Below are 13,446 nucleotides of genomic sequence, written 5' to 3' on the forward strand. Positions count from 1 at the left end.
AAGCAAAGATCACAAAGATTATATTGCCCATGTTGGAAGAAGCGGGGTGAAACATTTCTCCATTAACATGGAGGCTATGCAACAATATTCAGCTGGGTACAATACACTGATGTAATAATATATTGAGCAAAACAAACAAAACTCAACCTTCATTGTAGAAGGTAGTCTAATCTTTGTGGAGGAGCATTCGATCTAGAAAGCATGCCTAGTTAGCAACAGAAAAATGGAACTGAAATCACATACTTGCTTCTCTTTCAGATGCATTTTATTTCTATATATTTGTTTTTTTTCTTTGTAGGATTATTTTTTAAAACAAATTTGTGTGTGTATTTGTAATATATGTATGTATTTTTATATAAAATATATTTATATATTTAAATATATTTACAAGTATATATTTACATATATAATATATTTACAAATATAGACATAAATACATATATATATATATATATATATATATATATATTAAAAAGTATAGAGAATAGGTTGTAATAGCCCCAAATCTTTTTGAGCAGGGATGAATGACCAGACCTTTCATCTCTGGCAGCATGTAGATGTTGTTTGACTTCCATGTAGATGTATAGTTCTTTAAAATTCATCTCAAAGTTTCAGCTGTGCTACAGATTTCATCTTAGGCTGTGTATTTCATATATTTTTAAAATCTAGAATGTTTCCTTTTAATCATATAGACAATAGCTAAGAATAGGTTACAAAATTGAAACATAACAAATTTCTCTTACTCTTAGGGTCAAGCAAGCTCATTTGAGTTGTTGAGCAAATGGCAGATTTGTATTTATTGCAACATTTCCAGTATGAAGGACACACAGAGTACTTTGGAGAATGAATTCTAGAAGTATGCTTTTACTTCAAATGAAAAAAGAGGTGCAATAGTCATATGTGTGTGTGTGTGTGCATGTGATTGTGTGTGTGTGTGTGTGTGCATACATATATGTATTACAGAAAGCTGTGCAATAGAAAGTTCTTCCATAGAGGAGAGAGTGATTCCTTGCCTGTGGAGAAAAGTCCCATGTGTGACTGTCTCAGGAACTGTCCCTCAAAGGAATGTACTCTAGCCTTATTTGCCCCATTACAGTGATTAATTCGGATTGCCCCTCTTATTTTAAACTTTGTTGTTCTATATGCTTGTGGTTTGTTCTTGTTTGCATACATGAGCACATGTGTACACAAACATACACATAAGATCACACATATGTGTGCATATGTGTGCTTATGCACGAGGATTCCAGAGATCCACCGTCTACTTTCTTCTTCTATTCTCCACCTTATTTTATTCATATAGCTTTTGATGTTGAGTCTCTCTCTGAACTCAGAGTTAACTGATTTAGCTTGACAGCTAGCCAGTGAGCTCAGCATCTGACTGTCTGTTTCTGATCTCTGGGATTGGAGTGGCAGGTATGAACTGCTCTGTTCTATGTGGGTGCCAACAATCTGATCACAGGGCCTCATACTTTCAAAACGAATACTTCACTCACTGAGGTATCTCCTGATTCTCAACATTTTAAATTTGGAAATAATTTCAGAACAAGAAGTTCCATGGTCTTCCTTTATTCCTTTCACCCTGCTTTCTCCAATAGCCTACCTGTAGTCATTGAATGACATAAACAGGGACATATCATTGCTGTAATAATAGTGAGACATGGCCTTCACAGAGACTTGAAGAACATACTATTTTTTCTAATGCGGACATTCATTCTAAAAATACACACCCTCATACACTCCTCAACATATGAGCCTGCCTTTGAAATTATGGACTTGGTAGTTGAGGAACATATTTTAAAGTTTGGACAATAGTTTGTGGTTTTATGTCATTGTTCTAGCTTAGAATCTTCAACAAAATGCTTGGCCACAGTGGAGAAAGAGTTCATCTTCATTTCTAGTTGGGTAATGTTCAAACTTGCTCACCTTCAACTCTGCAGTTTCTTTTCTAGTTCAAAGGAATTTCTTTTTCTTTCTTCCTTGATTTTTTTTTTTTTTTTTTAGTTTTCCTATCTGCAATTTGTCTGCTCTCTCCCTACTCAAGGCAGCAGCCAAGTCTAATAATTCAGTTTCTCTGAAAATGAAAATCATTCTGTACCTTCATCAGTGAGCACTATTTTAGCATCTTGTTGGAGTCTACAGGTGCATGGCCATCTTTCTATACTCCCATCTGAAACATTGCCTCCATTTCTAAGAACGCATTGGTGGCCATGCCTTCATGCATTGCTCTAGCTTCTGAGTTCTGTGCTACATCAGTCTTCTCTTAGTGGCTCTGGCATTGGTAATATGTCTTCCATTCCTTTTATCTGACATAATACTCATGAACCCACTTCCCCCATTGAAAAGACTACACTCATGCTACAGGAGACAGCTCACTCCCAGTGGTTCTTACTATCCCATATTTACATAGGTGTTGGAGTCTTCCTATGAGCAAAGAGTTAGCTGGAAGAGTCCATGGGCAAAGGAATCTGATAGTGACATCCATTTGATTTGAGGGAATTTGTTCTAGTTTTAAAATCAATTTTGTAAGGAATTCTGTTTTAAAGGACCCAACCTCAGTTCTTTGGCTTTGCACACTCAATAGGTAATGCATATTTAAGAGCTGCCTGAAGGGTTAAGTCACCCTCCCTCCCCCCTTTTTTTCTAGTCACTACAGATGCACATACCTCAAGGAGCTGGCTTTACTTGGGCAGTTAATTTCTCTCTGAGATTTCTCTTGCTTGAATGTCCATAACACATTGACTTCCGCAAAGAATTGATTTCCACACAAAATTCCCTGCTTGCCTTAAACCCTTCCCTGCAAGCCTCTGGCTGCTTGCATAAGTATGTGGTTTCTTCATGAATTCTTTGTAGAGTAACCAATTGGAAGTGAGAGAAAGGGCTGGGCAGTAATGTGAGCTGGCTGCTGATGTATTTCCTTTATAAGAAAAATGAGTCTTACTGGCTAACATAGGACCAAAGACGTAATATCCCTTCCAACAATAAATGTACTTGGTGAGTGTTTGTATATGATCACTCACATGTTTCATAAATATTAATGGCACTGAGGCAGGTGATTCAACAAACACTCTCATTTGTTCATAATGCATGCTTTCTGAACACTGGTGCTGGCAGTGGTGAGGAAGGGGATACAGTCTCTGGAATATCTTTCTGAACTTTGAGAACATTCCTTCTTCTCATGAAGTCTTGGTGATGAGCTGGAATACATTGGTAATAAAACTGATGTATGTGTTATACTGAGATGGCATTGTCAGCCTTTGGTGCTAAAAACTGAAGCACATTATTTGTGTGCTTGCAGGAAAAAGTAGGTGTTTAAGAGCGATCAGTGTGTGTATGTGTGTGTATGTATGTGTATGTATGTACGTATGTATGTATGTATGTGTCTGTACTATATTGAAAGCAATGGAGAGACTGATACCTTGTTTCATTTCTAATCTTAGGGGAAATGCTCTGTTTAATATAACATTGATGTGAACAAACCTTTGTGTAGGTATGTGCATGTGTATGTGCTTGTGTGTGCATGTATAAGCCAAACCTTGATGTTAGATGTCTTCCTCAGTAGATATCCAACTAATTTGTTTGAAATATTCAATTTTATTTATTGCATGTATGTGTCTGTGCATGCACATGCATACATGTGTGCACACATGCATGTTCTATGACCCACAAGTAAAAGCAAGAAGATAACTTATAGGAATTAGTTTTTTTCTTCTACCACGTGTGTTCTGGGGGTGAAACTCAGGTCAACTTTACATGCTTACCCATCTTTCTGACCCTCTGTGTTATTTATTGATGTAGGGTACCTCACTGATTTTGGAGCACACCCATTCTGTTGATACTTGGCGAACAAACCCAAATGAACCTCATGAATCTATGTTCAGCAATAAGAATACAAACAGCATGAGGTGGTGATGTAAGGGTCTTTATATGGAAGCTAGGGATCTGAACTCCTGTCCTCATGCTTGCATGGAAGAACTCTATGTATCTTCTAACCCTAGAGCTTTCTTCTTTGACTCCTAGTTCTTAGGTACTTGTGGATGATGGTTTGGGTTAGAGGTGTGATCTTACCTGTGGTAAAGGTAGTCACTAGATGATCTGGAAGATGAATATCTGTATGGTATTTGCTGATGAAAGTTTCCTTTTTTTATTCTTAATTGGGAATAAGCACTATGGTGTGCCATTGTTTTGGACAGATATATTGAGTACTTATACTCATCTACTGAGAGATAAGGATTCTTTCTGAGGCTGAGAGTTATTAGTGCTCATCCTTTTTTTTTTTTTTTTTTTTTTTGTAAGCACAGGACTGAAATAGATAGGTAATATTCTCTTTGAGAATGCTTAGTGCCAGAGTTGATTATTTTGAAAAGACAAATACATTCCATGTAAAAACTGTTAAAACATTTCTTATTACATAATTAATTGAATCTTTCATATTTAGGATAAATATATGGAATTCCATCAATATAGGATTGTGGGCGGTGGATGTAAATTACTTTGATAACACCTGGTAGGCTATTGAGTAGGCTTTCTCAACTGTGGTTCTTTGGGATGGATAGTTGCATGTTACTTCTACATACCAGTCTTTTGAATACCAATGGCACTTTCCTCTGCCATGTGAAGTGTGATAAAAAACTGTTTCTAGATATTTCCACATATTTCACAAAATTATCTTTGGTCTGTATTCTCTAGACTGTGATCCCCTAAAATCAATGATGTCTTACAGAAGGCTCAGAGTTTCTGAAGTCTTGTGGCCTCTTTTGAACAGCAATTCAACTTCATACACCACAAAATAAATACTCATAAGTGGCATTTTCTGAATGCTGTGTGGTCAGAGAAATGTGACTAGAATTGTAAATGACCCCAGGAAATAGGAGAACTACTTGGATTCTCAAATAATGAAACTTAGCGAAGAGAGAACAGGCCAATAAGTTCACTTGGGAAGAAAACATTCTGTAACTGTGGAAAACCAGGGAAAGATTATTTACAAGAAGCTAGGGTAAAGAGGCTTTGGGGCCCACAATAAATACCAAATTAAGTTAAGTAAACAGCAGGATGATTGTGTCAGCATGTGTTAGCTCCCTGACCAGGTCCTGTGGTCAACCTTTCAGACTCAGGGAAAGTTTGTCCCTGATTGGCACTTCAATAAACTGAAGCCCTCTGAGGAAGGAAAATTCTTTCACCCCCATGGGCTTTGTGTGTGTGTTTTGTGGAACATGAGGCATATCCAAAGAATAGCATCTTTAAGCTCTACCTTTTGCAGAAAATGCTGATACATGTCAGGTATCAGTGTGTCACTCTGGCTCAAGGTTTAATAAGACCCCAAATTATGCTTTAATTTTATAATTAATGTCAATAAAAATGTTGCTGTAATGACTTGACCACAGGAGCTCTGAAATCTCAGAAGAGTTGATTAAGAAAGAACTTATTCCATTATAATAGATTTAATTAAAGCACACAGCAAAACAGCTTGGTTGTATTCATAGAGCTGAAGAACCATCTTCATAGCAAATCAGAACATTTTCTTCATCTCTATTGTCTTCTTATCTCTAGACAACCACTAATCTACTTACAGATTTTCCTTATAGGATGTTTCATACATATTAAAATGTACAGTAAGTGCCAGGCTGTGATAGATTGGTGGGTCCATCCTACATTCTCACCAACAGTATATTTTGATACACATTTTATCTTCAAAATGGTAGAGAAAGGAGTGCTGCTGATCTGAAATGTGGCAGTGTACCACTGAGAGGAGGCAGGCGCAGCTTAGGAGAGGACAGCTGGAAACGCCCACTGAACAGGCAGTATTCCATTTATTTTTCTTCCTGCAGTGAAAATTTGATTGCAAATTCAGAGTCTAACAGTTACCGTGTATTTATCAGGAATGAGTGAAGCAGAATGTGAGTGTACTATGGCAAGAAAATCCATGGGTCAAGAAGATGGGCTTTCTCCCCATCTCTAGATGCTCCTTGGTTCTGCAACATAGAAGGACTCCTAGGATTATCATAGTTACTGTTCTTTTGCTGTGAAGAGACATTATGACCAAGATCATTAAAATGTCAGAGGTGTATTCCATGATCATGATAGCAGGAAGCATGACAGCAAACTGTCAGACAGGGGACTGGAGCAGTAGCTGAGAGATTACATCCTGATTTGTAGGGATGAGGCAGACAAGGGGGGCAGAAGTAGGTCTGACATGAGATTTTGAAACCTCAAAGTTCTTCCTAAACCGTCTACCCATTGGGAACCAAGCATTCAAATCTATGAAGGTATGTATGAGCCTATGGAGGCCATTTTTACTCAAACCACCACAGTTGAACTTTTAATTTTTATGTTGTCTTCTCATTTTAAGTTGTTGCTAATGAATAAAAGTCTTTGCAAATATTTGGTAGACCAAGTTAAATATATATGAACATACATATATTAACACACACACACATAACATGATACCCCCACACACAAACACATACACATGTGTGCCTGCACACACACAGGATTAGACCTTTCAGGAGATCATTATTTTTAATAATGATTAAAAAATACACACTCTAATGATTAAAAATATACACTCTGTCTTAGTGTGTATTACACAGCAGTGAAAATCTTGCAAATATTTCATAAAGTTTTTTTAAGATAACTTAATTATACTTCTGTTTGATCAGAATTGAATTTCTAATTCAATTCTAATAGCAATACATGGAGAAGCTAGATTTCATATAAACATATAAAATATTAAATTATTTAGTGTACCCTGTAAAGAAATATTGAGGTAATTTAATTATTTGAGAAGAACAAAAATATATTGAAGAGATTTAGCTTGCAGTTGAACTCAGCCAACATGTCTCAGAACTAAGGATAAACAAGGGAGAAGACTGTAGACTTGGCTATCTACCTTGGAAATCTACTGTGTCTCATGGTATGTACCAGTAAGTACTGCCCAAATGACTCTAACCTCTTATGAGGTGTCAGAGGAAACCTTCTGTCTTAGTTAGGGTTTCTCTTGCCATGATAAAGCACCATGACCAAAAGGCACTTGGGAATAAAAAGGGTTTATTTCAGCTTACAATTCTAGGCAGGAGTCCATTAACTGAAGAAATTCAGGGCAGGAATATAAGCCCAGTAGGAACCTGGAGGGAGCAACTGAAGCAGCAGCCATGGAAGAATGGTGCTTACTGATTTGCTTCTCATAGCTTGCTCAGCATGCTTTCCTAAACCATTGAGGACCACCTTCCAGGGGAGGTACCACCCCATGTAAACTGGGCTCACTCACATAAATCCTTAACTAAGAAAACGGATCTACAGACAGATCTTGTGGCAGCATTTTCTCAATTGTGTGTCCCTCTTACAAAATGACTCTAATTTGTTGACATAAAACTAGCAAGGGCACCTTCTCACCATGGAATCTTCAAGAAAGATTTCAAGTGGGTTGCTGGTTATTGACATGCACAATTTATAGTGTAGCCAAGTTGTCTTAAGTTTGGAAAGTGATGGGTGGGGGTGATCCTGTGATGGGATCTGAAACAACTGAGTCTACTATACATGAAAAGAAGAGAATAAGAAAGTAGAAAGTTCTAATAAAATTCCTTTTTATAATAGCAACCTTAGCATATATAATGTAACTATTTTTCAAATCCCTTTTAATTTCTGTAGGGCAACAGAGTATGTGCAGCTGGCTATGGATATGTTTTCCAATTTGTGACCAACCAAACATTACAAGCTCTACCCCTCTTATTCAACTGGAATACTGCTCATTTTTGTACGAGGTAATGGTGGGAAAACTTACCTACATTTTACATGCAATGCTTGTGATTTAGCGATTGTGGCTTTTGTGCACAAAGGGTGCATGATTCTTGAAATTTGTCTGAGATTTGGCAATGCTACAATATATTGTCTATAGCTATGTTATTGGAGTGCTCTTGCCATGGAATTATTTTATATACCTATCATATAAAACTTGATAAGCTTGGAGATATATTATGGATATATATTCATATATCCATGAAGCCAACTCTACAGTTTGCACCAACATTCATCACCTCAAAATTTTTCCTTCTAGTCTGTTTATTAATACACTAATTATTATAAAATGTGAAATAATTACGTATTTAATACAATATTCTTGTTTATAGGTATTATGCTACACAGTGTATTTATAGGTCCTATTCATCTTACACATTTGATGAATAATTTAATGTAAGGTCCTATTCATCTTACACATTTGAAACTTTATTGCTTTTTACTTACTTGGCCCAGTTGCCCTCCAGACAGCCCCTCATACCACCTTATATTCTCTGGTCCTGAAATTTAGATCCACTAGATTTCTGATATAAGTAGTTTTTTTCTGCCTCTGGTTAATATCACTCAGGAGAATATCTTATGAATTTATCAACAGTACCACAAGAAGCAGGGGTTTATCATTTTCAAGGCTAAATTATATATGACATTTTTTCCACTCATCCATCTATTGATGGACACCAAGGATGCTTTTTTTTGTCTACCTATTGTGAATTATGTAAAACATGTTGATTGCACTTTTTAAAAATGAAATATAGAGGAGAAAGGAATCACCTGAGAATCCAGAGAGATGGAGTATACCTTCTATAACTAAAGAAAATTCAATGAAAATATAAATTGAATTTCTAAGGGGTTGGTAGCAATGTTCAGCCTTAGGAAGGCTTGTGGACGCAGACCAGTAGGTGAGTGGAGAGATCAGTCTTGGGGGAGGAACTCTTTGTATCTTGTGCTGAGCAAAGACTTGTCTCAAGTCCCCAAAACAGAGGGTATCTGACAAGGTATAAAAATATAGTCTATAGAAGACATTCAAACAATTTGAGACAATCCCCTTCTGAATATCACAAATTTAAATTGGAAAATAGACTTGAAACTGAAGAGGATGTTACATATTCTTACTATAATTGTTATATTTAAGAATATAATGTAAATATTTGAGAAGATAAACATGCATATCCTAATGCCACACAATGTGGTTATACATTGAAATGTCATAATACATCTGTAAAGAAGTTCCATGCCTATGTGTCAGTTTTAAAAAATGCATAAGCCCCCCTTTAATCCCAATGGGCAAAATGTTGATTACTTTACTTTCACTCTTGGCTTTGGTTTCTAGATATGGTCTCCTTGTATATCCTAAATTTCAACCACCTTGGAGTAATGACACTGGCTTCACTCTGTTTCAAAACTTCATGGTTTGGGGAAGTGCTGGTGGTGCCCAGGTATGTTTTTTTTTTTTTAGCATGCATATAATACATATATTATAACATATGTCTTTGTTTTGCAGAGGTAGATTAATCCATTACTCTAGCCAAAGGGTTTCAGCTTGATGAGGAAGAGAACACTGTAATATTATCACAATTAGTGTCAATGGCATCATAGGTATCATAGGTAGGTCAGTGTGTGTGTGTGTGTGTGTGTGTGTGTGTGTGTGTGTGTGTGTGGTGTTGAATGAAGGAATCCTACCTCAGAGGTCAGTTTCTCCTTGGGTTCCTCTAACAGTCCTTAATAGAGAACATGGGTTTTATGAACATATACTGTCAGGAGGTGTGAATTTTTGAGGCTTATTCATACTTCATTTTCTGTTCTTACTTATGACCAATAAATAAAGAATCAGAAAGTAAAGGATTTGTCAGATACCACATACTTGACTAGGAACACAGTCAACTGCAGTGCACAGAAAAAGTATGTATTTGGAAGTATAATAGCCTGAATAATAAATTCTTTAATCTAAAGAAAAACATGCCTCTCCAGTGAAACACAATTTCAGTTCTAGCTGTCATTTACTTTAATCAATGCATTTGATTTTCTATTTTTTCTCTAACGGAAAAAAAATAGATTCATGTTTGTTAATTTAGTTTTTATCATCACAATGACTTTTTAAAAAGGGAACTTTGCCTGCATGCTGTTTGTTAGGAACAACTAAAATTACCCAGGGTCACCAATACTACAAAGAGAAACTTGCATGCATTCAATCTCTGCTATTTATAAATCCGCAGCCTAGAATACAGCGATGAGGGAATATGTTTGTAGAGCATTTAAAGACCAGAGCAAAATAAAAAAAAAGTCATAGCTAAACATTCATTCAAGGTCCCAGTAAAAGGAAGACAATTTTGAATGAAGAAAGCCTAAAATTAATGATTAAGATAGCTAGAAAAACTAATTGTGTTTAATATTTTGTTTAATTTAGTTTTTTTTTTTTTTAACTTTATGCACTAGGGAATACTTTCTCTTTCTTTCTTTCTTTCTTTCTTTTTTTTTTTTTTTTTTTGTTTTGTTTTTTGAGACAGGGTTTCTCTGTGTAGCCCTGGCTGTCCTGGAACTCACTCTGTAGACCAGGCTGACCTTGAACTCAGAAATCCACCTGCCTCTGCCTCCCAAGTGCTGGGATTAAAGGCGTGCGCCACCACTGCCAGGCGGGAATACTTTCTCAAATCCCATAGATAATAATTATTGATTTGAATAAAACTCTATTCAATTTCTGCATTTAATAATAATTTTAAAATGTTATTTCTATTAAGTTTTATAAATACAATATTTCTTTCTATAGTAAAAATAAATGTTTGGCTTATATCTCAAACAGGTTTACTTTGCAAGTGTTTAACTTAAAACCAGAAATTTGCTAGCTAGGCCTTGGTGCTACTAATTTTGAATATGTTTGCAAATGAGTTGTTTATGGGTCCCTGTAACTAGGTTGTAGTCATTGTCAAGTCAGTTCAGGTCTTACCTGTTTTGCACTAATAGATCTGTCTTTAAAGAAGTGCTATTTTACTAAGTGTTTACATGCAGGCACATTAGGAAATTCATGCATTAGTACCTCATTAGAACACTTTCAATTCAAGTATGAATGCAAATATGATATAATTAATGATCAAGGGATGGCCATTAGGTCAGCTGTTGGTCCTCATTTTAAAGATGATGAACCTCAAGCCTAGAGAAGTTAATGATCACCTTGCTCAAGATCACCTTGTTAATAAAAGAGGAAGGTGAATAGTAAGAACATTCCAGAAGAGTGGGATGCTTTTTTAACTCAGCTAAGCTTTGTTACTCCTTCATTTTTCTGTAGAGGTTCTAGCCCAAGTTTTCATAAATATGTATGCACATGTTGAATCCATACACAAGGAATCTGTAGACATATTGAATTATGGATTTTATATTTGCGATCTGACTAGCTCTGCTAAGGCTGCATTAAAATGTGGAACATTCACACTTTTAATGTTATACATTTCTGAATGAATTGTGCACTTTTGGAAACTGTAAGATTGTTTGAAATACGTGGATAATTCTAATGCATTGCCTGTTAGAAGAGAAATGCAATTTCCAAAGGGATTTGTTAACTACTTTGTTTGTAGTAATATTGATAGGCAAAACCTGTTTAAATATGTCAGTGTGCTTATTTACTAATTTATACTTAATTAATAATTAAAGATGTCTTAACTTAAGAAGCCTATAAGAAAAACCAATCCTTAGACCTTTGGCATAACTTAGGATGTTATTTTGTAGATTTTTAGAAGTAGCAATCTACACCTGAAAAACTTCCAAGTTTATGCATGCAGAGATTTTGGAATTGACATTTTGGAAAGTGATGCGAACACTTTGATTACTGACAGCTTTTTACTTGGTCATTTCACCCACAAGGTAGGTACCTTACTGAGGTACTTTTGGGCTGTCCATTAAGACTTAGTCATGTATACTGGGCTCCTGATGACCTAGTACATAATTATAATAGAAATTTGTAGTAAATAGTAGTAAAAGGAGAGCATTTATTTGTTATAGTGATGATACTGATCATATAATTCAAGTACTTTGAGTTGCAGCATTGAATCCATGTAAATCATAAGTTAGTAATAATCCTAAGAATTCTTATTTGATTTAGACATAAGCTTTTTATTTATGCAAATTTGTTATCACACCGACGAATTTATGTTGACTGCCAAGGCTCACACCCTGCAATAATGCTCCACCTTAATGATTTAGTTTCACTTTCTAGTTTAAATTTCTCAAAGATTGTAAATAATACAAATCCATACTGTGCCTCTTCTTGGGTGTTCTAAGCTTCCTTATCAGATTTCTTCCTCATTACCCCATCTAGCATGTCACTGTGAAAAGGGTGGATCAGGCTATATAGATTTGTAGAGTTTGTTATTTTGTGATGAGATTTTGTTGGATGAGTTTTCTGATTGCCTGTCTGGAACTTAGGAAAGGGTGATGGCTGTGCACTGCCTGGTAGGGAGGGCTTCTGAGTCCCAGCTAGGGGTGGACACTGGGGGTAGGGTGGGGTTCCCAGACAGAATGTGTTCCTATGTATGAGGAGCTTACAGAAAGGATTGAGGATGGGCTAGAAGGGCAGGGGTGGGATTAAGAGGATCCACAGGAAAGGGAAAAGCTGTGTCTCCCTTGAGGATCTGTGGACTCCCCAGGAAATGGAAGAAAGAGGGAAGATGGGCTTTTGCAGATGGTCTGCTTCAGGGCTGGGGATGAGACTAGGAATTAGAAATGGAAGACAGGAAGAAGAGTGATTGCCTACCTCATTCCCTGGCTAGCTTGTACTGTGGGTTTCCAGGGAGAGAGAGCCTCTAGTGTTGGTGGCTGAGACAAAGGAATGTATGTAATAAGATGTCAGATGTCTTCTAGTGACCTACTTCTACCAAGCTAGTCTCCTTCATCTCCTCAAGGTTTCTGTGAAAATGCTGCCACTTACTATAGAACAAGTATCAGAATGTAAACCCATGAAGAACACTTTATATTCAAGACATGACACATCTAAGTATAATTAAAATGTACTTCCCTGGTTAGCAGGACCATTTTCCCTTAAGGAAGTGTCCAAGCATCCCTGGCCTCTGAGGCTTCAGACCTTCAGTAACTTCCCATGTTCTTATTTCTGAATCACATGAGTATTAGCAATTAACATCTGTATCATTCCCCTTTCTTGTGGCTGTGGCTAATGCCTAAATGGACCTATTTTGGCTTACATTTGGAAGGTATGTTTGTCATGAGAAGTCAAAGAAGCAGGAGCAGGAGACACTTGCTCACATGGCGTGTAAAGTCAGGAAGCAAGGTTATGGATAAATGCCTGTGCTCAGCTTGCTTTCTAATTTTTCCCCAAGTCTGGGACTCTATCCCCTATTCATGGTGGAGCTTTCCAGCCCAGGTACTGTAATCTGACTAATCCCTACCAACCATCCTGAGAGCCATGTCTCCTAGGCAATAGTAGATCCTGTCAGCCTGACAACAATGTCAACCATCATGGCACTGTTAACAATATGGAGGTGGGAGATGGCTTGCAGAATTCTTGGGATCCATGGGGCGAATATTTACTTCAGTTTGTTCTTGAATGTATTTAGAAGAGAGTCATATTTTTTATTTGCACTGGAGATTATTTACAGATATATAATAATTTAAGAATTTTAAACAGTATTTAAATTATTTTCTTCCTGA

General features: G+C 36.5%; 1 protein-coding gene across 7 annotated transcripts in view; it reads left to right on the top strand.

The window, feature by feature from the left end:
* The window catches only part of Pkhd1 (PKHD1 ciliary IPT domain containing fibrocystin/polyductin), a 440,341-nt gene that overhangs the window by 190,376 nt on the left and 236,519 nt on the right, over positions 1 to 13,446 (top strand). For all 7 annotated transcript variants that reach the window (XR_013104680.1, XM_076915223.1, XM_076915219.1 and 4 more), the window contains 3 exons: positions 7,648 to 7,760; positions 9,125 to 9,230; positions 11,512 to 11,646. Coding sequence is in view for 6 of the 7 variants with exons in the window: in XM_076915223.1 (XP_076771338.1) it covers positions 7,648 to 7,760; positions 9,125 to 9,230; positions 11,512 to 11,646 (354 nt within the window). In the remaining variant the exon portion in view is untranslated. The remainder of the gene's footprint in view (positions 1 to 7,647; positions 7,761 to 9,124; positions 9,231 to 11,511; positions 11,647 to 13,446) is intronic.

Source organism: Arvicanthis niloticus, chromosome 17 (genome assembly GCF_011762505.2).
Source record: "Arvicanthis niloticus isolate mArvNil1 chromosome 17, mArvNil1.pat.X, whole genome shotgun sequence".
NCBI lineage: Eukaryota > Metazoa > Chordata > Mammalia > Rodentia > Muridae > Arvicanthis > Arvicanthis niloticus.